The sequence below is a fragment of the Schistocerca piceifrons genome, chromosome 1, assembly GCF_021461385.2.
Source record: "Schistocerca piceifrons isolate TAMUIC-IGC-003096 chromosome 1, iqSchPice1.1, whole genome shotgun sequence".
NCBI classification, from domain to species: domain Eukaryota; kingdom Metazoa; phylum Arthropoda; class Insecta; order Orthoptera; family Acrididae; genus Schistocerca; species Schistocerca piceifrons.
Genome location: NC_060138.1, coordinates 495,664,884 through 495,692,512, shown reverse-complemented (window position 1 = coordinate 495,692,512; position 27,629 = coordinate 495,664,884). Strand labels below are relative to the sequence as shown.

Here is a 27,629-nt window from a genome sequence, read left to right as displayed (position 1 = left end):
TGTAAATTTTCACAATCAATATGTATCAGCAGACGTCAATCCTCATGCAATTGTTGACGCAAGTCTGTCAATGTTTGGGCTGGCATTGTTGGTGACTGTTTGGTAGGGCCTCACTTTCTTCCACCCAGGATCAATGGACAAAGTTCTCATGATTTTGTAGAGAATGTTCTACCTGATCTGTTAACAGAAGTCCTTTCAGCCGTGTGACAAAACATGTACTTCATGCACTTCCTCGTTTTAGTCTTAATGTCTGTTAGCTTCTAAATAACAGATTTGGTGATGGATGGATAGATAGAGATGGACCAGTTGCCTGTGCTCCACGCTCTCCGGACCTAAATCCACTGGACTCTTATTTATGGGGGGTGGGATAGCATTTGAAAGCTCTTGTGTATGGAACCCCAATACAAGAGGTTCAAAGTCTCCATGCCCGTATTATGGAAGGCTGTGAAGCCATATGCAATACTCCAGGGATACATAAGCACATCTGACATACACAGTGGTCACTTGATGCATGCATCAATGCCTGTGGAGGGCATCTCTTGTGAGAAATAGTTGCATGTGGTATGCTGGTGCATTTTGTTGATGTGTGTTTCCCATCATTATTAAGGTGGAGAAAACGAGTTGTAACACAGAAACAAAGCATTTCGAGACCCATGTTCATATAACATAATTTCTTAATCTATGTGTGAGGACTGTGTCCTGCAGTTTGTGCCATATATTTGTGTTACATACTATATAAAAAAAAGTAATAAACCATGATGACACATTCACTATTACCATTACACTTTTGTAAAGTTATAATGAAAAATTACATATTCACAAAAATTTAAGTGTGATAGTAATTTTACAGTAATTAAGAAAGTATTTGGTGTTCTGATTTGTTATATAAAATTTCATAAAGTATTTATTTTGAACAGTTACTTTCAAAATACACAGGCTGCTGCTAAAATTCTTACTTATTCTGATAACTATCATTTACAGGAATTTCAATGCTGAAGTTACATTACTGTTTACAACTATGTATCTTGTGGTCATTGTAAAGATCATTATCTACTGAACTATTTACAATTTAAAAATTAGTCACAGCATTACACAGTGTTTTTCTAAAAAACTCTATTCAGTAATTCACTAAAGATCATGTATTGTCTGCTACTTGTAGCATGCTGGGTATGAGTGAGTAGTGGTGACAGTCTGTGGGGCCCAGGGAAAACACTTAACAATTACAAAGAATTTTTAATGATTTCAGTACATGGCATAATGAGACAGGCACGCTTCTCCTCATTGACCCTTGCTGGGGCTTATGAACAGGTGACAGCTTCCACCTGGAGCTGCTGAACTGGTGCCTCATGCTGCTGAGGCCAGCAGCCTCTATATGCCACAGCCGTTGACATAAGCAACATATTGTTTATGGTACAATGATTTTCCACTTGGGAGATGGCCACTTGGGTCCACACACAGCCATGGTTGTAGTGTGTAGAGTCTGCTGGGATTGAGGTACAATGAGCTGCCCTTGGACAGAAGTCAGCCAGCAGCTGGCAATGTGGTGCCAAGTCCTGCTGGGAATTCCACATCTGTGGCAGTAGGTGCAGGTGGCATATCAGCAGGGATGAGAGACCAAGTCCTGTGAAGGACTTAGTGGGACAGCAGGCGCAGCTCAGTCTCGAACCCATGGCTGCAGCTGGCAGAGCCCACTCATCTGGCATTGCTGTTGCATTGTGGTGATACTGCTAGCCTCCAGTGAGAACAAGTGATCCCTGCTTAAAATCCAAACTTATTTTTATGCCTCCAGTGCCCATTTGTTCCACTAAAACACAGCGCCTAGCCGGGTTTCCATAACAAGAGACTTCTCTGGAGTGCCCCAATTGCTACATGTCACCACTGCCCAGTGCTACTTATCACTGAGCTCAGCTATCCTCACTTAGAAGCCACTGGCATGTTTGTTATTGTGACCTGCCACAATGGCATCTACCAACCAGTGGCTGTTACCGCAACACTGTCCAAAGACTGGGCCATGGCACTACACTGCCCTCCGCTAAAGACAAGACCCGGTCCCTTGGGTCTTACCCTGTCTCAGTTCTCTTTTGTGGTACCCAATACTAAATTGGCTATTCTTAATTACTATGCAACTTAGTGCATTAACCCCTGACTCAAAGACTATCTTTCATCACCCAATTTGGGTATCCAGTTTACAGTAACTTTGATTACCATTGAGTTGAACTTCTGCATGACTCGTCATTTCTAAGTACATGAGAGCTTGGCAATGCAGAATCAGAGTCACATCAGTGCTAGCAATTGTGACACTCAAGTTTGGTTACCTGATGTCTACCATGCCGATATTGTTCCACAAGCTGCAACAATTGCTCTGCAGTGATCTGTCCCCCGTGGACTACTATCATCCAGCTTTTTGAACGACAAGGCTATGTTCCCAGGTGTAGTTAAGGAAAGTAAGGTGTTTTTTGGACAACATCTGTAGAGCTTCATCTGACCAGTACAGCTGAGCTGTGTCACATTTAGTAGAGTAACTCCCATCAGAGTAGCTGCTAAATGAAATGTGATCAACAGTCCATTGCATTGTAATTCCAGACAGCTTGCCCCCCTGAGTTTCTGCATCTCATAGCAACTAGCAACTACCTGTAAGTTGTTGTACATGGAGTATATCCAGTGTAAACCTGCCTTCAGAAATTATGGTTCCATTTCACATCATTTTGGTAAGGAAATCTCTCTGTTTTACACCTGAAGAGTTGCATGATGTATGTACTCCTACTCATCCCAATTACGCGAGTCAGGCATATGGTGACTACCCCACTCTGGCATTGCTAGAGCTCACCTTCAGTCAGCACGACACATTGATCCCCATCATCTGCTAATAGTAGCACCCCTTCCTCTTACTTGCACTAATTTCCCAACTTCTGCTAACTTCAGCAGGTAAGTGTGCACTGTGTAACACTTGAGCACTGTGATACAATTATGTGCTATCCACTTTCACACCCACCGCAACACCATAGTAGTAGAATGGTAAGTTATGGCTGCTTGGCTCCACAACTAGCTGCAGTTCTGGCAAATCGTACAAATGCCCCCAGCAAATTCCTGTGCTCGTTTGAGACATCTTTTAGGCTCCCACTACTAAATGTCAACTGTTGCATCCCAGAAAACACTTTCTGCAGCCACCTAATTTCATCCCACACACTAAACATAATGACCACCTGTGGTAGAATAACACCACATCATGATGCCTGGAAAACAAAACTCCTCCATCTAGGCGATAATTCTGCAGCACCCGCACTCCGTCCTCAGTGAAGCAGTACAGCATCACCAACTAGCATTCTTCTTCGTCGGCCTTTCTTCTGTACAGCACCATGAGGACAGAGACCAGTATCACTCCCCTGACCTTCAGAAGCCTACTGTTTCCGAACAGCACATCTCAATACACTTACAGAAATGTATAATTTTATCCAAAACAATGTTAATACCCTACAATATACACAAAAGAAAAATATTCATTTCATAACGGCCTGAGGTTTCTGGACATCTCTTTCCTGTTGCTCATCCTTCCATTTCTTCTCCTTCCTTTTACCAATACCTCTTGTGGCACTGCCTCTGGTGTACCCTTGAATGGTCATGGACACCCAACATTCACAGTTGTTGTCCTTGTTGGCAGCAGCAACTTTACATTTACTGGTCATGTAGTTTCAATTACTTGGAATGGTTCCTGGTACAAACTTCTTCATCTTTCCCTTTGAGGTATATGGACTTGATACCATTACCCATGGACCCATTTTATACTGAGGTAATGTTCACATTCATTTTACTGCGTCTTCCTGCTTCTCCAGTGTCTTAGTATTTGCTCACTGGACCTTTCCCCACACTTCCTCACTATTTTGACGAACTCCTGTACCACCCCTCTTTTCTGGCTAATCTTATTGTATGGTGATGGGGTCTTTTTCCTGTACCTCACCTCGAATGGCGACTACGCTGTGCTAGTGTGTACTTTGGAGTTGTGTGCACTCACTAAGATCGATAGATAAGTGTCCCAATCTGAATGGTGAGCATGCATGTAATAACTAAGCATCTTCCCAATTGTCTAAAGAACCCGTTCCATCCTTTCATTGGCTTGTGAGTAAAGTGAACTGATTCTCAGTTTTTTTGTCTTTAGTAACTGACATGGCTCTTTTATCAGGTGTGACATGAAGCTCTTCCCCTGGTCTGTAATTATCATCTCTGGCACCCCAAACTTCAACATCCGCTTATTCACTGGGACCACTTATTGGTCCAACATCAGCACTATGTCGATGTAACAAGAAAATTGGTCTGTTACGCTCAGAACAAAATGATTACCTGCTGGTGTTTGGTTGAATGGGCCTAACATGTTCACCCGAATGAAACAATGGTTCCATTGCTTTTGGCAGCCTCTGTAACAGCTCATACTTGCAACTCAAATTCATTCACTGTGCACAATCCACACAATTCCTGATTTACCGATTAACATCCTCTTTCCTTCCCTTCCACTAGTACTTTTCTGCCACCCTGATTTATCATCTGGCATCCCCCATAGTGCTGTAAAAGTGCATAATAATCTATGACACATGCTAAACCAATGTTGGCTGCCATACTGTTTACACATTCCCTATTTGGCAGTCCCTGAAGTTATGACCTAGTGCCTGCATTACAGCTATTTTTCTGCTTAGCCCACTTGTATTTCCTTGTTTCTTCCCTGCTTTATGCATTACTTCATACTCAGATTCACTGAGTTGCAATGCCCAACTCAGTAATCTACCGGTTGGGTCCTTCAAACCTTGTAACCATTCCAAAGCAGCATGGTCCATAACTACCTTGGGTTTACTTCCATACAGGTAACATCAGAAGTATGTCACTCTATTTGCCAATCTAAGTCTCTCTCTCTCTCTCTTTTAAATAATAATTCCTCACCACCATATTCAACTATAGGTCTTGCTTGCATGAGACACCACTTTATCACATTGCCTAACTTGGTTGTCTTGAACAAAAAACTCATCACTATTGACCACAATGGCTGTGTACCAGTATCCCCTACCCAACACAAACTGTAATATGTTTGGTTTTATCTCCTCTTAACTCACTAACTCTTTTGAGGCCACTGACACATGCACCCCTGTGTCCAACGAAACTTTATGTTTCCTACCATCTGTTACACACATGGCACATACAACATCTGCATTCGTTCTTACTTAATTTATTTTTACTGAGAACTCCTGTCAGTGACCCTGTGTTTCGTTGCTAAGTTTGTCGGACACTCCTTCCCCCTGGATCACCTCTAAACCATCTCTGTGTTCCTGTTGATGACCTACACTTCCCTGCTACCATTCCCATTAAATTGTTGGCCAACTCTGTTACCTCCACTCTTTCATTGCTGTTAGCAGTTCCTCTGCATATGTCCTGTTCATTCACAACTAAAGCACTTTACATCTGACGCAAGCATGTCTTAAATCCCTCACCTCTGTCAGTCTGTCAATTTTCTCATATTCCAGTGCTAACCTAACTCTTGCATGGAAATTTTTAGATGCCCCCACACCCTCCTAGAAATGTCTGGTGCCAAACCCCTCAGAAAAATATTGAATGCCCATTGCTCGGTCTTCTACAGGACCACTTTGTTCACCTCTTCATTCTGCTTCAATTCATAGGTGTGGACATTCAATTTCTTAACCATATCCGTGAAATCCTCCACTGCCTCTTTATGCCTTCTGGACACAATACCCAACTGCTCACTCTTCTGTTTTCTGTGCTGTTGTTCCAATGCCTGTCTCAGTTGATCAAAAGTCTCTGCATTGTGTAATGCTTTTTTGCACATTGCAAACAACTTCACTTCCCCCATCAAATGTAACCTTGCAATCTGTGATAAATGTTTAACCGACCAATCTGTGATAAATGTTTAACCGACCAACCGCCTAAGTTGAACGATGTCATGAGCTCTTCTACAAATGCTACCACATCCACAGTGCCTTACCAGAGAAGGAAGAAATGAGGTTAGCAATAGTCAAATCCATCTCTTGTGCCTGAGACTTCATTAATTCTATTTCAATTTCTTTGTCCACTAATGCTTTTTTTGCAACCACAGTATCTGCCTTCAAATGAGCTACCTAATTGACTGACAACTGTAAAGCCGCCTTACTCGCGACTCATCATGTGTCTGACTTTGCCACTATCTCAACTTTACTCATTTTCACAACTCAGAAAAACAAAGAGAAATAATAAAACCAATGTCGATAGAACAGGTAGTTGAAGAGTACTCTATCAACCTACTTCTGTCTAATTGTGAGCTATGTGGACACTCAGCACTGTTTGCCCAAAATTATTACAAATAAAGCAATTCACAGCTACCAATTCAGTTTAAGAGGCAGAGTGCCCAAGTAAATTATACAGAGTACAGTGAACAGTTACCAAACATTCATCTCCAGAATTCCCCTTAAACTGTGATAAGTGAACCAGCTCCATCAGTCTCATAAAGGTAACCCTTGTATCATAATGTCCCCTAAACTTCAATCCCATGACTGCCACCTCACAAGATCAAAAATAATCTTACTCATTCTAACAGAGATACTGCAGGGATGGAACCCCTTTGCTGTCAACTGTGGTGCCTTTGGCTCTCCTACCACCATTCTGCAGTGTGCCGGGCATGCTGTGGGATGAGTGAGCAGTGGTGACAGGCCATGGTGGGACCCAGGGCAAATGCTGTTAACAGTTACAAAGAACTTTTATTGATTTCGATACATGGTGAGATGGGCACACCTCTCCTCACTGACCCTTGCTGGGACTGATGAACGGGCAGCTGCTTCCACCTAGAACTACTGAACCAATGCCTTGTGCTGCTGAGATCTGAAGCCTTTGTAGGCCATGGCCATTGACGTCATTGGTGTGTCGTGTTGGGGTGCAATGGTGTCTCCACACATGACTGCAGTGGTGGTGTGTGGAGCCTCTGTGTACAAGGTGCAACCTGCTGCCCATGGGCAGAAGTTAGCTGGCAGCTGGTGCTGTGGTGCCAAGCACTGCTGGGAACCCATTATTGAAGCAGCAGGTGCAGATGGCAGATCGGCACGGCTGTGACATCGAGTCTCAAGGAGGACTTACTGCAGGTGGCAGGCTCGGCCCAGTCTCGAACTCATGGCTGCAACTGGTGGAGCCCAGTAGTCTGCTATCCGGTGTCGCCCTTCTGGCGATGAAAAGGAATGATGATAATAATAATAATAATAATAATAATGTTTATTTGTCCATGTTAACTTTACAGTCTTGACATCGTCATTATTTTGTACAATTATATCAATATCATGTCATTCCAAGAATGGATATATACATCAAGTAGCACATTGTATATCATTCCATGCAATAATGTTATAAACACATTAGCACATTATATATCACTCCATACATATCATGATTATATATATCAATTAGCCAATTAAAGCAATACCACCACTGATATACTGCAGTACGTAAAAGAATAAACTAACAGTACTGCAGCTCAGAATTCTTTTAATCAGTATAAACACCATTCTATTAACACGTTTTTCAACTTGCCCTTGAAAAGATTGCCTTGGAGTTGCTTTATATTTTTTGGCAACTTATTATAGAATTGTCTCCCAGTTACATATGGACGGTGGTCTGTAGCTTTCTTGTTAGCCCGTATCCTATGATAGTCACTTTTGGCTTGAGTATTGTAATTATGGATGTCACTGTTCTTTACACTGTTTTCCTTGTTCTCTTTTACTAACATTATGGTCTTAAATACATACAATGAGTACACAGTCAGTAATTTATAATTTTTTAAATAGTCCCTACAGGACTGGCGTTTCCTTGTATTATCCTAACTGCTCTCTTTTGAAGCCTGAAAATGCGATCCATATAGACAGTGGGTGCCCCACCCCAAACCTCGATCCCATATTGCAGATGCGAGTGTATTAACCCATAATACACTTGTTTAAGCACACAGGGAGCTATTATATTTGCAAGACGTTTTAGTAAGTAAATATTACTAGAAACCTTTTTACAGGTGGAGCTGATATGCTCTTTCCAAGTGAGATGTTCATCAATCAATATGCCTAAAAACTTATGTTTCAACTGTAGAAAGTGATTGAGTATGAGTATTATTAAAATGTAGCAAGAACTTTATTACTACAGTCTTGCCTTATTCAGTGTAAGCTTATTCACTGGTAGATATTCTGTGATAATCTCAAAGTTCTCTTTGTTGCTTTGGAATGCTGCCCGCTCTGTACAGCCCGAGCTAATAAAAGATGTATCATCAGCATAATTCACTAGTTTGGAGTTTTGTGGCTGTGTTATATCACTAATATATACTATAAACAAGAATGGTCCAAGTATTCTTCCTTGGGGAACTCCACAATTGAGAGTTCTGTATGCTGACTTTACTGTTTGGATCTTACTTTAATTCTTATAATTTAGTTTTGTGCACTGTCTTCTATCACAGAGATAAGAACTTAGTAATTTTAGAGCTACTCCTCTTATCCCGTAATTTTCTAACTTGGATAACAGTACTGCATGATTCACAGAATCGAATGCTTTAGACAGATCTAGGAAAGTCCCTATAACTTTGTTTTCTTCATCCAGCCTGTTCAGTAGTTCATGGAAAAAAGTTGCTAATGCTGTTATTGTAGATCGCCCTTTTCGAATTCCATGTTCTGTTTCGTTTAATAGTTAGTATTTACAGAAGAAGGATTCCATTTGATCTAGAATTATTCTTTGAAGCAGCTTGCCAAGTGTTGAAGTCAAAGAGATTGGCCGGTAGTTATTTATGTCTGTGATACACTCTTTTTATACACTGGTTGTATCTCAGTGATTTTTAAAAGCTCTGGAAAGGTCCCCTGGCCAATTGAACTGTTAATTAGACATGTTATTGATTTTATTAACTCATTTTTGCATTCTTTAAGTAGTGTGGACAATATGTCATCCCAGCCACTAGACGATTTTACTTTGAGTTTTGAAATTATATTCATGACCTCAAACTCTGTTACATTCCTTAGGAAAAATGAATTACTCATTTTAACTGTGTTTATTTTCAGGGCTGATTCATCTTTTTCTTCTTACTAAAATGTTTAATGAAGGCTTCACATACAGACTTTAGTTCATTCAACAGTATTCCATTTTCTTCTAATGCAATGTTGCTGCAGCCTGGTTTTTCTCTATGTTCACATTCTTTGTTTACAATATGCCAGGCTGTTTCCCTGCCTTCAAATCCAGACTTATTTATATGCTTCCAGTACCCATTTGTTTCACTAAAACCCAGCATGTGGCCTCATTGCCATAACAAGAGACTTATTGTGGTGTGCCCTACTTGCTACACATAACTGCTGCGCAGTGCCGTTTACCACTGAGCTCAGCTATCCTCGTGTTGCAATCCATTGATGTATTCAGAAAATCTGGTATTGCTGGGAGGATCCATATGGCACTGGATATGAAGCAGTCACTGAAATAAAGAATGTCGTGTTGGTGAATAGTGGCATATGTATATGTGTGGGGGGATAATGGTGGAAATTGATTAATAATTGCTGCTTGAATAATCTGAAAAAATTGATTTGGAAAATATTTGATAGAAATTGGAAGGTAATTTATAAATCTGTACACGTATCCTGGGAGAACTTTAACTGATTCCAGTATCAACAGGTAATGATTCACATTAATTCCATTTTGTGTAGTCTTGATTATAATAATGCTGATGCAGGCTCGTTCCTCTGCTGCTCACACAAATTCCTCTTGTCTGCTCCGAACCTCTTGATGCAGGATCTCAGTGGCAGGTGAAATGATGGACAGACAGAGATGCACATCTCACACATGCAAATTAATTTTACCTTTCTAATAACTTTTTATAACACTTTTGAGATACACACTTTTTAACAATGCTGGTATGACGGATCCGAGCATACGTCCGCTCGCTACCACTTGTAGAAACAAACAGGTGGAGATACAGGAATTAATAAATGGAAGAGCATATTTCTTCTTTTGCTTCATGCAGATGTATCAAAACATTATCCTTGTCACAAAACAACTCGTTAATTTACCTTTGGCACTGTGGATATCCCATTCAGTTTACATATAGCTTACATGTATAAAAAGAAAAGAACGAAAAAAATAATATGATTCAACACATTGCCCCACACTGTGCACTGACGTGATACGGAAGAGCACAGTGTCTGAGCTTATTTCCCTGGTCGTATGGGGGCGTAGTCTTCATTTTCGGTTATCAGAATTATCCTCAATGGTTATCAATTTATTTGGGCATGCAGCTTTTTTTAATCACATAGATGTATAAGTTTTCTCTCCTAACAAAGTGCTTGCTGTAACCACATAGTCCCATTGCTGTCAATCAGCATCTACACCTTTCGAAGCATGTGTGTGCAGCGCAGCGTCCATTATCTTCCCAGTTCACGCTCACATGTTCAATATGAGGGCAGATTGTTGGTATCATGCATTTACAGTAGCTTTCACTGCACGAATTCATGAAGCTCATGTTCAGCAGCATGATCCTTTGTGAAACCTTTGATGCAGTGTCAACTGGTTTCCATATCAGCGGCCTGAGGGATTTATTTCACCTCGTCTCTGTCACTTGTTCAGTGGGGAGACCAGCCACACATCCGAAATCCGTTGACAAGCCAAGTTCCTTGCTGCTTTTATGACATTGACGAGCACAGAAAATTCATGTTACATGAAGTATTGTCATTTTTAGTTTATCAGGCTCACACTTAACACTTTGCATCCAGGTTTCGTATGTTTTTGTGCTTTGTTTTTGAGTGTCTTTCATACAGTTGCATTACATGAAGTTCCTGTGCTTTCCTTTCCACCTACTGTACACATAACATAATAAAATACAAATTACACTTATCCTACTCGTTTGCTGACATGCCATTATTGTTGTTCACATACATTATAGTCTGCGACACATTATCTCCCCCTTTTATATAAAGTATTCATTTTTGTTACATTATTGGTTCCAATTGTATGAGTACACATTTTACTCTCGTTTGGTTATACATTCTTCAGATAACATTCATACAATAATAGATTCAGTTTTCATTTATAGCATAAATTGACATACATTTCACTTCAATTTACAATGGCTGCTCGTCGGAGCATAAAGAATCAAAGTAGCAAACAATAGTCGCTACAATAGATACTGTGCCCTCAAATAACTACGAATGGCCTCACCTCTCTAGTATTCTTCAGGAAGGATCTACATTCTACAGGGTTGAGGAAATTCCATGGAAAGGAATTTATGTGCTCAGTTATGTCTTGTTAACATATTTAACTGTGATCCTAAGAACAAAATAGTTTGTTGTTTACAAACACAACTCAAATCTGATGATACCAATCACATCCGATACTTATTCAGTGTTCAAATGTGCAGCTCAATATTTAATTGTTATGGTCATTGAATAAAGGATAACCTTTTCATGTGCTGAGGTTTACAGACTTGTATCATCAATACAATATGTTACATATAATGAGCATAAAACAATGTTTACGTAAGTAATAAATGTGCATAAAAATTTCAATGTAATTCAGGTGTTTGACACTTTCATGGGTAGTCAGCACTCACAATAGTTTGGTTTCAACCCCTCAATTACTTGGTAGTGCTCAACCTTAGTTCAGCATCATGATATGTAATGTACTGCAACTGTTTTCTTCTACACATATTTTCACACTATCACATTCATGCATATCATAAGCTTACAACTACATTTACTTGTGGTGTGATCCTTTCTTATGTTTATATGGTACCTAGCACACTACAAGCATTTATCTTTCTCCACTTTAGGACATGTCGATGCATTGTTCCCTGCAAGAAAAAACTTAATACTAACTTGAATCTAAATCTTCATAGACAAGTGTACAGTGGCTCGATGGCTACTAATACCTTTTTCATATATTCAACCATGTATTCATTCACATCAGTGTGCAGTTGTGTTACAGCAAAACTTATTTAATGTCGAGTGTGCATTTCTTCTTAACTTATAAATCTGAAAGATAAAGTGTATTAGAGGCGTGATGCGATCTGTTATTCAGTTTTCCACTTATACTGTACTCGCTTGTTTACCTGCAGCAAGACCTTTCTCGTCCAACAAATATAATTAGTGCGTGCACTTTCAATACTTGAATTTGTAAATATTGTACATATATGGATATAATGTGTATAGTAATGTAGCTTAAGTAAATATCTCGTAGTTTAGTGTCCCTTTCCCGTGTATATACTCCCTTGGCTTATCTTTCTATGTGTGTATTGGGTAGATAGTCATAGTTGTAGTATAGACTCTCCCTTAATTTTCTATGTCCCTGTTTATTCAAAAGGCTTTACAAATGCTACTGCGGACTGTAGCTCATCAGGTTTGTTTGTTTTGGGCACTCCAACACTCCCAGCTGTGCCTGTCTGGTGCACACGCACTTGCAGTTTGTTGACTAGTTTGCTCCCCAATGTGCATGCACTGTGACACTCTGCTACCACTTACGTTGCGGTGAGCTGTGATTATACTGTGAGCTACCGTGCGTTTCACAAGTTTGTTTATTTGTTTACAACTGGGCTACGTGCAAGGCAAAGTGTGGTGCTTAGAGTATCATCGTCTCTAGACACATGAAAGTAAAATTCTTCCTTGTTATAACCAATCTTATCATTTACACATTTGACATAAAAGAAAAAAACACAATTAAAAATTTTCCTAATCAACTAACATATATCCTGGAATGTGACTTTCCAGCATCCTAAGTCTAATATTATTATACATATATACAACTTTGAGGGTATACAGCCCTTCTTCAATATATGGACGTTCTCAAGTCTTTGTGTGGGTAAACGCTCTTGTCTTTAGCTGTGTTTGTGTGTACCAATCTGTATGCTCCTGGGTAGGGGATTTTAATAATTATGTATGGTCCAGTGTATAGTAGTTGCCACTTATGGTTCAGTTTTCCAATTTTTGTGGATTTGGGATGTGTTCTAAGAAACAGCTTTTGTCCTATATAAAATTGCATTGTATGTTTCAACTTTCTGTCATAAATTCCTTTCCTGTATTGTAGCCCAGGTTTCAAGACTGATTATTGCTTGTTGTATTTTATCCTCCAGTGATAATTTCGGTATCGATGTCTTGAGCAAAGGTTTCTCCTACTCGTCCATGTTTTTGCAATATTGTTGGTTTGGAATTTGTCAGGCATTAGGAAAGGTAATGTTCAACAGCAGTAAGGCCTTGGGCAATTAGTTATGTTAGTGTAAAGGGAGGTGGCATTGATAGCGATGAGCAGGGCCCTGGGTGGTAGTGAGACAGGAACTGTGGAGTTGGTGGAGGAAGTGGTTGGTATCTTTTATATAGGAGTGTAGGTTCCAGGTAATGGGCTGAAGGTGTTGGTCAACGAGAGCAGAGATTCTCTCAGTGGGAGCACAGTAACCGGCCACAATGGGGTGCCCTGGGTGGTTGGAATTTAGGAAGTTTTTTGTTAACTTATCCACATGCTTGTTGTCTGAATCCATCTGGATGCCCAAGAATTTTACATATGGAACCTCTCATCCAGTGGATGCCCATCAATCTCTACTTCGAGTATCTGCAGGTTATTTTTATTTGTTTGGAATTTAATACCGTCAGTTTTGAGGGATAAGCTGTTGACTGTGGACAAGTTGCAAGACTTCCATTATTCTCCTAGCTGTATCTGATATGGATGTGTTTGGGCACTTGCCCGCGAAAGGCAAAGGTCCCGAGTTCAAGTCTCAGTCGGTCACACATTTTTAATCTGCCAGGAAGTTTCATATCAGCACACACTCTACTGCAGAGTGAAACTCTCATTCTGGAAACTTATAAGTAGCTCAAAAGATAGATGGTTTGCACCATTGGTGGTGGTAGAATTAAGAGAATATTTTAGGCTGTTGTGGAGAGGGGAGATGTGAGAGAGAAAATGCTGACGTAATCCATGATCAGTGTTGCCAACACAACTTCCAACATTCAGCTTAACCGTGAAATTATAATACAATTACTTCTAGATTACAGTGGTAATGGAAAACAAGACAGTCAACATGAAGTCTTCCAGACCGAGCCAATAAGTGATGAAGAGGCCCAACCACCACCTTTTCTTGTGGCACTTGTAATTCAGCCTCATTTTTTTGCATGTATTTCCAATGTACTGTGTTCAGCAACAATACCAACTGTCAACCTTTTAATTCAAATAGTCTGTAAGAATAGACTCAGTCTTAAACAAGTAAATGTAGCCCATTTCTGGCTAGTGAACTCTAATTGGCTGATAGCCAGCACAGCCACCAAGCCCCGCTAATACCTATAAAATGAGCTCACCTTCTGGATGTGTGGAGAGTGCGAGTCACCCTTCAGTGACGGAAGTGCCAGTAGGGATGAAAGCTTTTTGTGAAGTGCTGAAAATATATTTTTTGTGCAGATGAAGTGCTATCACAGAGATATCACATGGGAATAGAACAAGGATTTTGTGATAACACATTTTAAAGACTTTAGTGTTCAAATCTGACATGAAACAGTTGCAACAACTATATACACTACTCATGTATATACTTTCAGAGAGATAGAGGGGCTGGCCAGTACTTACCTCAGCTCAGTACAGCCGATAGATACACAAAACAGAACAAAAAATTTACATTCCTAGCTTTCGGAACTTTGTTCCTTCATCAGGGAGGAGAGAGGGGAAAAAAGGGAAGAAGGGAAAGTGGATTCAGTTGCTCACAAACCAGGTTATGAAGCAACAGCGAAAGGTAAACAGGGAGGGTAGCAAGGATGGAGGCATGATTGTCAGAGGGAAGCCAAAGATATTCTACTGTTAAGTCCTGTGCCACCTTCAAACCAAAGAGGATGCATACAGAAGTAAAGAGGTATATAGTATAAAGATAAACACAACTATGTAGGATGGAAAGATGCGTGAATGGCTAAAGAGGAGAGGGGGAAAAAGGAGAAGACTGAAGAGTAAATGAGAGTGAGGTTGGTTAACGTAGCTTCAGTCCAGGGGGATGGCAGGATGAAAGGATGTGTTGGAGTGCAAGTTCCTATCTCCGCAGTTCCGAGGGACTGGTGTTGGGTGGGAGAAGCCAAATGGCACGTACGTTGTAGCAGGTTCCTAGGTCCCTAGAATTATGCTGGACGGCATTCTCTGCTACAGGCTATTGGACATCTCCTAGGCGGACAGTTCGTCTGTGGCCGTTCATGCGCTCAGCCAGTTTACTTGTCGTCATACCGATGTAAAAGGCTGTGCAGTGCAGGCATGTCAGCTGATAAATGACGTGTTGTTTCACATGTGGCCCTGCCTTGAATTGTGTATATTTTACCAGTAGCGGGGCTGGAGCAGTTGGTTGTGGGGGGATGCATGGGGCAGGTTTTGCAGCGGAGTCGGTTACAGGGGTAGGAACCACTGTATAGAGAAGGTGGTCTAGGAATATTGTAGCGTTTGACAAGGATGTTACGGAGGTTAGACATTTTCCTTTAATCATGTATATACTTTGCACCACACACTAGATCGTAAAGATTGGCAGCAGTGAAAGAGGGTATGAAGCAAAACTATGGCACCTGAGTTTCCTTTCTGATCTACATTTTACACAGTGTACAGTAACTCACTAATCTAACTTCTAATAAGCTAGTAACATCAATTCGGGATGTGAACTCATTTTTTCACATCTCTGTTTCTCTCATCAAGCCTAAAATAACACTTTTAATGGTGGTGAGCATACGGAATGTGGCTCATAAGAAAAGAATTTAACAATAGCAGCAATGGTGACAAAGTATGTCATTAAGCAGATGTCTGCCTTTATGCTTATGGTTAAACTAGTTGCAGTGATGTTTTTGGTTTAATTCAACATGTTCATCAACTTTTGCTTTCTTCTGGGTGAGCACAAAGGATGATCTCTCGAAAACGTGTGTTTTGAATGTATAATTTGTAGTCATGGCATGTCAGAAAACAGCTCAATTACCATGTACACAGATACCAATGTCAATTTTTTGACAAGTTTTTACTTGCTGTTATACATCTGTGATTTTTTAAGAATTGATGAAATTCATTACCACAAATTATTGTCAAGCATTGTATTGTAACTTTAATTTCCTTCACTTACGACAGATTTTTAGGAAGATTGGAGAGGACTGTGATTTTTAATCATGTATGCCTATTAATGTGTTTTTGCTCACATTCTGGGGAAGGGGGGGGGGGGGGGGAGGTTACTGTAGATAGGAAAGGCTGCTGGATAGCTGCTGACAGTGGCTCAATATCTTGTAAATCCACTTTGATAGCAGCTAAGGTTGCTTGCTTGTCTCTAACACACAGACAAGAGGATTTTTGACCATTCATTCTAACATTTTTCCTACACAGCTTGTCATTAAGCTGGTAACTACTGGGGCATGTTTGGTCCTCTCCTCGGTTGAGGGGTTATCAGAATTGCCTACGAACAAGAGTTGGGAAATTGGGAATTAACATTTGAAGAGGATTTCCTTTGACATTGTTTCCAAGTCTTGCAGCATACTATATCAAATTTGGTGATATCTGGGTGCAGTGTCAGCAGCTGCAGACAGTCCGAGATCCATCTCTCACATGGAGAAAGGCCAGTTGTGTGACTCAGAATTGTTGGATGCCAAGTTCAACTTGGCCCTCGCAATGGCCAAACAATAATAGCGCAGGACACTGAACCCTGGCTAACAGTAGCAGTAGTCATCACAAAATGCTCTGGCACCGTCTGGGCAATATCTCTAGGTATTGTAGGTATTGTTTAGATACAAGGGCTATTCAGAAAGTAGGGAACTTTTTTTTTTTTTTTTTTTTGTGGGGGGGAGAGAAAAGAAGAAAAAAATAGCAGTGGACAAGCTTCGAAAGACCTTCGTCGTAAAATTCTGCCGCCTGAGACTTCAGCTAGTGAGTCACACCTGCCTGGAGTTCCACATTGTCATCAAAGCACTGCGTTGCCAGCCAGTTGTTCATCTTGGGAAACAAGTTGAAGTCGCTTGGTGCAAGATCGGGGCTGTAGGGTGGATGAGGGAAAATTTCCCATTTGAATGAATTAAGGAGTTCTTTAATGCGGTTTGCTGTGTGAGGTCAGGCATTGTTGTGCAAAAACATTTTGAATGTCAGCTTTCCTTGGCTTTTCTTTTGAACTGCTTTTCTAAGGCTGTGCAAAGTTTGACAGTACAGGGCAGAATTTATGGTTCTTCACGTTCGAGAAAATCAATAAGAAGCACACCATGCCTATCCCAAAACACTGTCACCATCAACTTCCTTGCTGACAAGGTTCGCAAACAATTTCTTGGTTGTTGGGGGGACCTTGTGTGCCCCCACTCCATGGACTGTAATTTTGTCTCGCAATTGACATGTTTCACCCAAGTCTCATCACCGGTTACGATTCGATCTGGTAATGAATCACCATGTTTGTGGTAGGCCTCCAGAAATGTCAACGTTGCCCCCATTCACTGTTCTTTACGGTGCTCTGTAAGCATTTTGGGGACCTATCGTGCACAAAATTTGTGGTAGCCTAGCTTTTGAGTGACAATTTCAAACAACAAAGTCCGTGAAACTTGTGGAAAAGAAAGCGAAAGCTCTGTTATTGTGAAGTGACGGTTTTCACGAATCATTTCAACAACTTTAGTCACAATGCTCGGGCATCCACTCTTCTCTTCATCATGAATGTTGGTTCGGCCATTTTTAAACCAAATGCACCATTTCCAGAGGAACATTCACTCATTACGTTGTTTCCATACACTTCATACAGTTAACAATAAATTTCTATAGGTTTTAGGTTTTTTTTACCAACAAAAACTGTGTCACAGACCGCACCTCACAACTGGCGGGATTTTCAATTGCAGCGCACATTTCAAATTCGAATATCGAAAAAACCAGAAACGCAGAGACATTCCTGCTGTCACAGATGGATGCCGACTGAGCTGCCGAGCTAGCACATACCAAAATATATGCGATCGGTGCGTGCCTAGCGGTGTCAGACAGATACGTTCCCTACTTTCTGTATAGCCCTCGTACACCAATGTACGATTCGATCCGGTAATGAATCACCATGTTTGTGGTAGGCCTCCACAAATGTCAACGTTGCCCCCATTCACTGTTCTTTAACGGTGCTCTGTAAGCATTCCCTTGGCCATTTCCCCAGTCAGGTCACCCTTGTGGTGGCAGGTACAGTCTCACAGCACAGGGGTGTCAGTGGGTTTAAAATGTGTTTCTTGTAAGCACTAACACAGGGAATGTTTCTGCTATCGGTAAGGACCACATTAACCACAAATATTTCTGATGGCTTCCCACACTTACAAAGAACACATGGAACGATAGAGTCCAGGAATGCATGCCATGATCTTTTCTTGATTGTGTGTCGAGTTTTGTCTCTTACTTCTTGAAAGGCTGCGAGGTTTTCTATTGCTGGGCAGAACTTAATAATGTCACAGAGCAGTATGCTTGCCCTGAATTGCTGAGCTGCATGCATCATTCCACCAAGATAAAGGCTGCCTTCTAATATGATCTGACGATTTCAGAATGGATAGGGTGGCAGCTTGGAGACCCTACATGTGATGTGATCCACCCCATTGTGTCGGTGTTCAAACACAGCCAGCTGGGTGAACAGCACCATTTCACTCTGCTGTAGCAGTGTTTAAACAGGTCAGACTTTCTGTGTTGAGCATGCACAGCTTCTGAGACATCATGACACTCTCTAAAACTTGATCCTGGGAAAAGTACAGTGTGAGTCTCATAATATGTTATGAGCATTCAAAACTTCAAATGGGAGAAATGGTTGGTGGAGATGGTCTATAAGATCTGTGAGAGCCTCGGAATCTCTCGCTTCCTGTGGTGATAAGTACCAAGGGCATATAGTGATCCTCTGACCCACATGAACTTCAATGCAAGTCAGTAACCAGGGACAGCAGAGGAGTAGTGTGTGAAAAACACAGCTGCCTCTCCCTTGGCCATTTCCCCAGTCAGGTCACCCTTGTGGTGGCGGGTACAGTCTCACAGCACATGGGTGTCTGTGGGTTTAAAATGTGTTTCTTGTAAGCACTAACACAGGGAATGTTTCTGTGTTAGGAGTTTGTTCCTCCACATGCGTCCTGACCTATTCTATGTTCCACTGTAGTATGGGAGCCACTTTTCAGTGATTTTCTTTCACCTTGTTTCTCCACTGGAGTGGGGATCTTGCAAGTGTTGGAGGCTCTGTCAGGGGGCTATATGGCTGCCCCATGCACACTTCATATTCCAATGTCTCCAAAGCCAAATCATTAGAACCATGGTTTAGAATGAAGTTTACATGGTCTGACAGTATACGAACTGTCTTCCTTTATGGGCAATGTTTCCCAGTTACTTGATTTGCTAGAAGAAATTTCACAGGAACATCTGTGGCAGTGGTAGTGGCGGTGCTGGTCTGTCTACTGGAGTTTACATGTTGAGGTATGGTAACTCTACGATGTACATAACGATAGCCTTCCTCATGTTCTGGGGGGGGGGGGGGGGGGGGGGCTATAGGCTCCGTAATACCACCAGCTTTACAACTGTACTGATAGATGCAGATGCTGGCACAACCAACCACCACTGTGTAGATGCACTGGCTTTTGGAAACAGTGAAGTGCGGAGGAGGCGTTATTAAGGTATGGGAACGGTTATCATGGTTTGGGTCTGCTTGCCTTCTTGCACTTCAGGAAATACTAAATGTAGGAGGATATGAACACATTTTACAGCAACGTGTACTGCATACAACAGAGGAACAGTCTGGAAAAAACGATTGTACTAGCATGAAAAGGCACCCTGCCAAAAAGCACAATCTGTGAGGCAACGATTTGTGAACAATAGCATTTTGGAATGGAAAGGCCTGCCCGAAGTCCCGACCTGAACCCAATGGAACATCGTTGGGATGCGTTAGAAAACTGACATCACTACAGACCCCAGAGTCCTCCGTCACAACCTTCTCTGATTTCAGCTCTTGACAAAGAACAGACTGCCATTCCTCCACAGATATTTAGGCACCTCATTAAAAGTGCACTTACTAGAGTTCAGGCCATCATAAAGACGAAGGGTAGTCACACCCCATATTAATGTCCATTAATAGGTGTCTTTTGAGCATATACTGAAGTCAAATTAAATCAGGCAATGCTGAGGGAATTAGATTAGGGGATGAAACACGAAAAGTAGTAGGTTAGTCTTACCATTTGTGCAGCAAAATAAAGTTAAAGACCGAAGCAGAAAGGACATAAAATGCAGTCTGGCTATAGCAAGAAAGCATTACTGAAATAAAAGATTTTGCTAACACCTATTTGTCTAGAGTGCAGCCTTGTATGAAAGTGAAATGTGGATAAGTATTTCAAACAAGTGAAGAATAGTAGCTTTTGAAATGTGGTGGAACTGTAGGAGAATGCTGCAGATTAGATTGTATAACTGAAAGTGTGGTACTGAATCGAACTGGGGAGAAAAGATATCTATAGCACTTCTTGATTAAAAGAAGGGATCAGCTGGCAGGGCACATTCTGACTCATCACAAAATTGTCAATCTGCAATTAGAGGAAGTATTGGGGGCGGGTAAAAACTGTACAGACAGGCCCAGGGATGAATACAGTAATCAAGTTCAAATGGATGTAGGTTGCAATAGTTATTCAGAGATAAACAGGCTTGTACAGGCTCAACTAGTGTGGAGAGCTGCACCCAAACCAGGCCTTTGACTGGGACCAACCAAAAACAATGAGCACCACCAGGAAGGAGCACTTTCCTCTGGATGTAAGACCAGGAAACCAGAAAACATCATCTTCATGGAAATACGACAAATTCTAGAACAGTAATACTGACTCTAGATGAATTAAGGAAATTGATAAAAACATGAGGGAATTACAAAATAACAATAGTAAGTTTAAAAACAAAACACAATATCAAAAAGCTTTCAAATAACAGCAGACTGCAAACAGATAATTAAAATGATGATTACAGACAAAGAAAGGAATTTGACATCCAGGAGGCTGAAGTAGTATTACGCCAAAAGGTTACTTAACAGCCCTCTTCATAAAATTGATTACAGTGGTCCCAAGTAGTACACAAAATGTAAATAAACAAATACTCTAATAATTTTTATGCGACGACTCTTTCAAAAATGGATACAAACAAATCAAATAACATACTGATTACAGCTCTAGAAACTTGTCAGTTATAAATCTTACTCTAATCTATTTCATGCATGTACTGAATTTTTTGTGGCATTACATATGAGGCATACTGTTCCTTAGGCGGTATCTGTACTGTGGATGAAATTAAGTTCGAAAGTTTTATTTTGCCCCAATTGACTTAAAACAGATATACAATAATATATTATGAATTATGCACAGCTGTCTTGAGTCAACAAATAAACAAATTTGCACATAATTCAAATTTAAGTGGCTATTATTATTTCTTAATCATTCTTTCTTTTTAGGGAATACCTTTAAGCAGCTCACAATGTATCAAATCAATAAAGCTTCCTCTTCTCTGATGATGGAACATTTCATAATTGTTTGTCAGAGATAATAATTCACATGCCCAGGCTTTGATGTGTTGATCAATAACTAGTATTTTAATTCTTGTATTTCTGAAATTTCACTGGATGAATACAAGTGCTCCTATGGATTCAGTTACTGCAATGCTCATTGAAGTTGTATCAAAATGCACATGACCTGGATGACAAGCATTTATGCTGACTTCCTGCTCCAGTTGTTCTCTTAACGGCACAACATAAGTCAACCACGATATTGGATTTTCATTTTTTTTTCAAGGATTCTAACAGTTTTCAGATCTTCATAGTTCAAAGCCAAATTACAGAATGCTGTTCTTGGTCGGCATATGTCTCAATTGGAGCAGCTGTATTCGTACAGTGGCAACATTTGTAAATCTTCAGCCTACTGCCACCTACAATATTTAATGCTAATTTTTGGTATTCTGCTGTAATATTTCATATAATAAATAAAAAAAATATTTGTTTGACTTTCCACTCAACATAGAGGAGTAGATGGTTAAGACCCAATACTAAAATTTAAAGCCCTTCCAGGAAATCATTATTGAACTTAACAAAGGAATTTCTTTGTTTCACAACTATTTTCATTTTTACAGGTATCACTGTTGGCAGTAACAAATTAAGGCACACCTTTACATCAGACAGGAGGAAAGGTGATTAAAAGTCTGCAGCATTAATTGCCTTTATGTTTAAAAATGACCAAATTGTATGAAAAACATAAATATAATATTTGAAATAAAATGTATTACAAATGGGCGTTACAATCAAACACAAATGGCATCATTTCACACCTGAAGGCATGATATAGTATGCCACATTTTTACATTGTAGATTCAGTACAACATTCCTAAATACAGGAACATGATCATTGTCTTATGTACAGTTCTGGTTTTATGGTTCTAGCTGTACTGGCAATGTCTAAAATAAGACCTTAATGGTCACAAAAATCTCAATTTTTACATGTCAGTAACATTTAATACGTCTTGAATACTCTCATATCCCAGACCTGTCCAACATAATTTCTAAAGTAATCCACAGACAACTTTTTGCTGATCACTGCATTTCACAACACAATGTGTTACAAAAAGTCATTCCAACCAGTCTTCACTTGTCATATTCAATCCACGATCGTTTAGGGCACTTTATTCACAAATTGCATTGAAATTTCATTTCACTAAAAAATAAGTATTTTTATACACAATCATCACGGGAACCATATTTCGTCAAGGTCATCAGTATCTGGACTATCTGAAAGTGTGAGGATTAGTTCGTCATCTGAATCACTTGCTCCACCCTCAGCATTGTTCTCATTTCCGTTGTCACCATCATTTCCATTGTTCTCACCTGCCCCCCCTGCTGGTGCTGCGCCACCACCACCCCCTCCATTGCCCCCACCACCTCCTGCTGCACCTCCATTTCCTTAAACAAAGAGAACAAAACATTTAAATGAATTGGATTGCAGTATGGAGAGCATGGAGTACTGTTTATCTGTACATGAATTCTACATAAATATACAGGAAAAGTTACAGTTATGGAGATTTCAAATGTACACAGTTTAATGAACTGTTTACCTCATAATGTTGTAACTCGCCAGTACTTGGCTCACATGATTAACACACTGTTTCTGCAATATTCAACAGAAGTGTTTTACTAACAAGAGGAAAAGTGTACAGTCTTACCATCCTGCTGCTCATCATCAGAACCTGACTGTGATGCCGAGCCATCGTCACTGCCATCTAACTCATCTTCCTCCTCTTCTTCCTCCTGTAATAGAATGAGGATACTCACAGCATTAGAACTACATGTACTGTAATTATTAAAATACTTTAGCAGCAAGAGAAAATTAACTTAAGTACTTTAATGACAGTCTACTTAAACAAACACTTAATTACACAAAAATAAAATTAAATATATAGTAGAGTCCTGTTAATCTGAACTAATTGGGACCAGACTTCATTCAGATTACCAATTTTTTCGGATTAGCCAGAATTATGGTGACGAGTTTCTAGAATGAAGTATACCAAGCATATAAGTAGGTACACCATGGTAACAAATGGGAACAAATGTGGGAACAATGACTCACTTTCACTCCCTGCCTTTGTTGTTGTGCATTGTTGACACATTTGCAGTGTTTGAGGTCAGTGCACTGCCAGTTGGGTCGCAAAAAAGTGCTTGGTTATGTTAGTTACTGATCACTGGCACGCATAACAGTTGTATTGTATTCGTTCAGGTGTAGTGGTGTAGGTATTTTCGTCATGAGTAAACGGAAACATACAACGTTAACTCTCAAAGAAAAACTGAATGCTTTGAGGCGGATAGGCAATTGGGCAATTGTGAAAATGTATCTAAACTGGCAACAGAACAGGGTGTTGGTAAAGCAACCATTTGTGATTGGAAAAAGAACCAAATGAAGCTTGAACAGTCCTGTGCAACGTCTTCAGGAAAAACACTCGAAATTCAGTAGACTTTGAAACAGTCCCAGTACGATAAAGTGGATGAAGTTCTTTTCCTTTGGTTTACGCATGAAAGAGAAAGGGGAACTCCTTTGAGTGGAGCACTGGTTCAGGAAAAGGCTTTTACCTGAACAAGTTAATGAATGGTGATGAGCCTTTCAGTGCGAGTACAGGTTGGTTGGACAGATTCAAAAAATGTAATGGAATCTATCAGTTAACAATTACTGGAGAGAAGCTTTCTTCTGACTGTGATGCAGTGAAGGGATACTTGGGTGAGTTTGAAAAAATGATAAGAGGGGGAAAGTATTCTCCCCAACAAATTTATAATGCTGATGAGGCAGGCCTTAATTTTAGGGCACTGCCAACAAAAAGCCTGGCATCAAAAGCAGAAGACAATGCTCCTGGTTTTAAAATGTGCAAAGATTGTGTGATTTTATTAGCGTGCAGCAACACTCCTGGTAATCACAAGCTGCCTTTAATGCTGACAGGCAAATCTGCTAGGCCCAGAGCTTTTAAAAACTGCAACATGAAGTCCCTGCCCATATATTATTACAACCAGAAAAACATGGATGGATGATAAGCTGTTCAAAGAATGGTTTCACAGCCAGTTTGTTCCCTCTGTTATTCGGTTTTCTAAGGAGACTCATTTGTCTCCCTGTGCAATCCTTTTGATTGATAACGCGCCATCTCACCCTAGCACTGAGGAATTATGTGATGGAGAAATTGTGGTGAAGTTTTTGGCACTGAATGTTACACCGCTTCTACAGCCGATGGACCAGGGCGTACTGCAAACATTAAAACTGATTTACAGAAAACAATTTTTAAGAATGATGATCCAAGATGATAGCATTTCTTTAGTGGACAAAACAAAAAAGACCAATGTGAAGGATGTTACTTATTGGGCTGCTGAGACATGGCAGAATATTTCAGAAAATACTCTTGAGAAAATTGTGGAGAAGACTGTGGACATCTCTTGAATTTCAGGACAACATAGTCAAAAATGACGAGGAAAATCTACTACAAATCATACAGACAAAACCTGGATGTGAAGAAGCTAGTGAAGGAGACGTAGATGAGTGGATGGCAGCGGATGGGGCATGTGTGGAGAACCTTACTGACACTGATTTAGTTGCTGCTGTGACTCAAGACCAGGCAGAAGTGGACTGCTGTGACAGAAGTGACAATGAGCCTGAAAGTGACAAAAGAGGGCTGGTGTCGCACAGTGACACAGCAGAAGCCCTTGACCTCACGCTACGTTATTTGGAGCAACAGCCCACTGCTACACCTGCTGATTTTATGTTTATGAGACGATGGCACAACTATGTGGCATATAACAGACTGTCTTCATTACACCAAAAAACAATGACTGAGTTTTTGTCATCTAATAAGTAGGGATAAAATTCTGTTGTATTTTAGTAAGTTTGACAGCTTTTCTTTCATTGTTATGCATTGTTTAAACCGAACGTTTTCTTGCCAATTTTTCTAATCCACATTTACTGTACTGTGTAAATTAAAATAGTGTGTATGTACAGCAGTTTACCACACAGCTTTCCACATTAGACTAACATTTTTCATGTTCAAATTAACTGAACATTCAGATTACCGGTGTTCAGATTAGCGGGACTCTGCTGTACTCTTAACTACTAATAATTATCCAAAAGATGGTAATTAGGATCAAGTAAAATAAAAGCACTTGTGGAAGCAACTGTAGTCATCTCAATCTTATTGTCATAATAAGGACTAAAGTCCAACCCACGAATATTGGCAGTATGGGGATTGCATTGTTGCCGGTTCCGAGCTACAGTGTCGGTACACACAAGCACGTTCTTAGCGCTGGATGGACATATGTATCCAACAATTTACATCTCTCGCTTGCTTGTGTAGAAGTGTTTGCTCACCACCACCATCAGCCGTGACAACTCGCAACAAATGGAATAAAAATTCATTAAATAACAAGCTACAATCGCGTTTAATGCTCAACATGACTGTCGCTAAGAATTCAGTAGACTGCAAAACAATTTACTCCACCCTGTCAATACTAAAATGTGGATCTAACAAAGGATCTTAACAGACTGTTCTGCCCGCTTCGATTTTCTTTCTGCTAATGGCATTTGGAGGTCAGCACCTGGACTTCAGTTTCCTAAACCAGTACAACATAATTAATTAATTATTAAAAAATTAACAAATTTAAAAAAGCCACCTTCAAATATTACAAGATTTCCGAGTACTGATAGGTACAATATATAGTCACAGTCACCAATAGCTGTGTGAAGCATTAAAGATTCGCAATTGAGAAGTTGCTAGTTGAATTCTTGTTAGCAGTATTTTTTTTCCACTTTTATTTCAGTTCTATATTTATTAACAAAATATGATATTTGTTAATTCTTAATTAGCATTTTTATTCATTAATAAATGAAAAGAAGTTACTATTAGTGATATTCGAATAAGAAACATCACAATTACAAAACTTATTTGCTCAAAAGACTTTTAAAAATTATGCATTTGTCTACCAAAGACTACGTTAATAGGCTCGGAAATGTTTTGTAGTTAATGGTGCTAGAAAACCCAATCTTTTAAATGATGATTTTGTTAAGTTTTTATTTTTGAGAATTGCATCATACTGCTTTAGAAAAACTGATGTCCGGGCATGGAGCTCCAAACCTTCTAAGTATGAAGAAAACTGAAGGCTGCCGGCAGGATTTACAAACAGATTTTGCACATATTAAATACTGCAAATGGCACAATGAAAGAAGTTTATCCTGTTTTGCTTAGAACACAAACAAGCCATATGTAAATAAAACTGTAACAGTTCACGAAGTGATGATGACGACAAACCCACTTCAAAAAGAAGAGGACGTGAAATCTTCAGACAGATCGTAATTGTACTTCATATTGGACTGTTGCCAACTACATGTCTTAAGTGGGTGTACACAAAAGCTGCATTAGGAAGTGAATGTTTGCAATAGCAGCAACACAAATATCATACTGGGGAAGTATAACTTCAGAACAAATGTTTCACTTTGCAGCAGAGCGTATGTTTGGTTTCGGTACAGCACACAGTTTTCATTTGCCAAAATAAGTTCAGCCTGCAGTCCATAGTAAGAATGATTAATGTATAACTAAGTAAATTGGCCTTTACATATGTCTGCTTTTGTGTGTGTGTGTGTGTGTGTGTGTGTGCGCGCGCACGCGAGAGAGAGAGAGAGAGAGAGAGAGAGAGAGAGAGAGAGAGAGTGTATACCTGTCCTTTTTTCCCCGTAAGGTAAGTCTTTCCGCTCCCAGGATTGGAATGACTCCTTACCTCTCCCTTAAAACCCACATCCTTTTGTCTTTCCCTCTCCTTCCCTCTTCCCTGATGAAGCAACCTTGGGTTGCGAAAGCTTGAATTTTGTGTGTGTGTTTGTGTTTGTTAGTGTCTCTATCAACATACCAACACTTTCGTTTGGTAAGTTACATCATCTTTGTTTTTAGATATAAGTAAATGAGAAAGGTTGATTAGAAAGAGGTGAAAAATTTATATCTACAACCATTCTTCAGAATAACCAACCCCCAAAATATTATGTATATTCCATCTTGATAGATATTACTACATAAATAAAAATGGGGTGAGGTGTGACAGGGTAGGAAGGTTGTGGGATGTTCCTGAGGTTAGAGACAAAATGGTGAGTAGACATAGAAGGAAGGCATGTTATGGTGATGGT

General features: G+C 40.0%; 1 protein-coding gene across 1 annotated transcript in view; it reads right to left on the bottom strand.

Moving 5' to 3' along the window:
* Window positions 1–22,179: 22,179 nt before the first annotated feature.
* The window catches only part of LOC124741450 (DDB1- and CUL4-associated factor 1-like), a 28,645-nt gene continuing 23,195 nt past the window's right edge, over window positions 22,180–27,629 (bottom strand). Inside the window, exons 6-7 of the mRNA XM_047248730.1 lie at window positions 23,155–23,239; window positions 22,180–22,894 (exon numbers count right to left, since the gene is read on the bottom strand). Of these exons, the coding sequence (XP_047104686.1) occupies window positions 22,680–22,894; window positions 23,155–23,239 (300 nt within the window). The 3' untranslated portion in view covers window positions 22,180–22,679. The remainder of the gene's footprint in view (window positions 22,895–23,154; window positions 23,240–27,629) is intronic.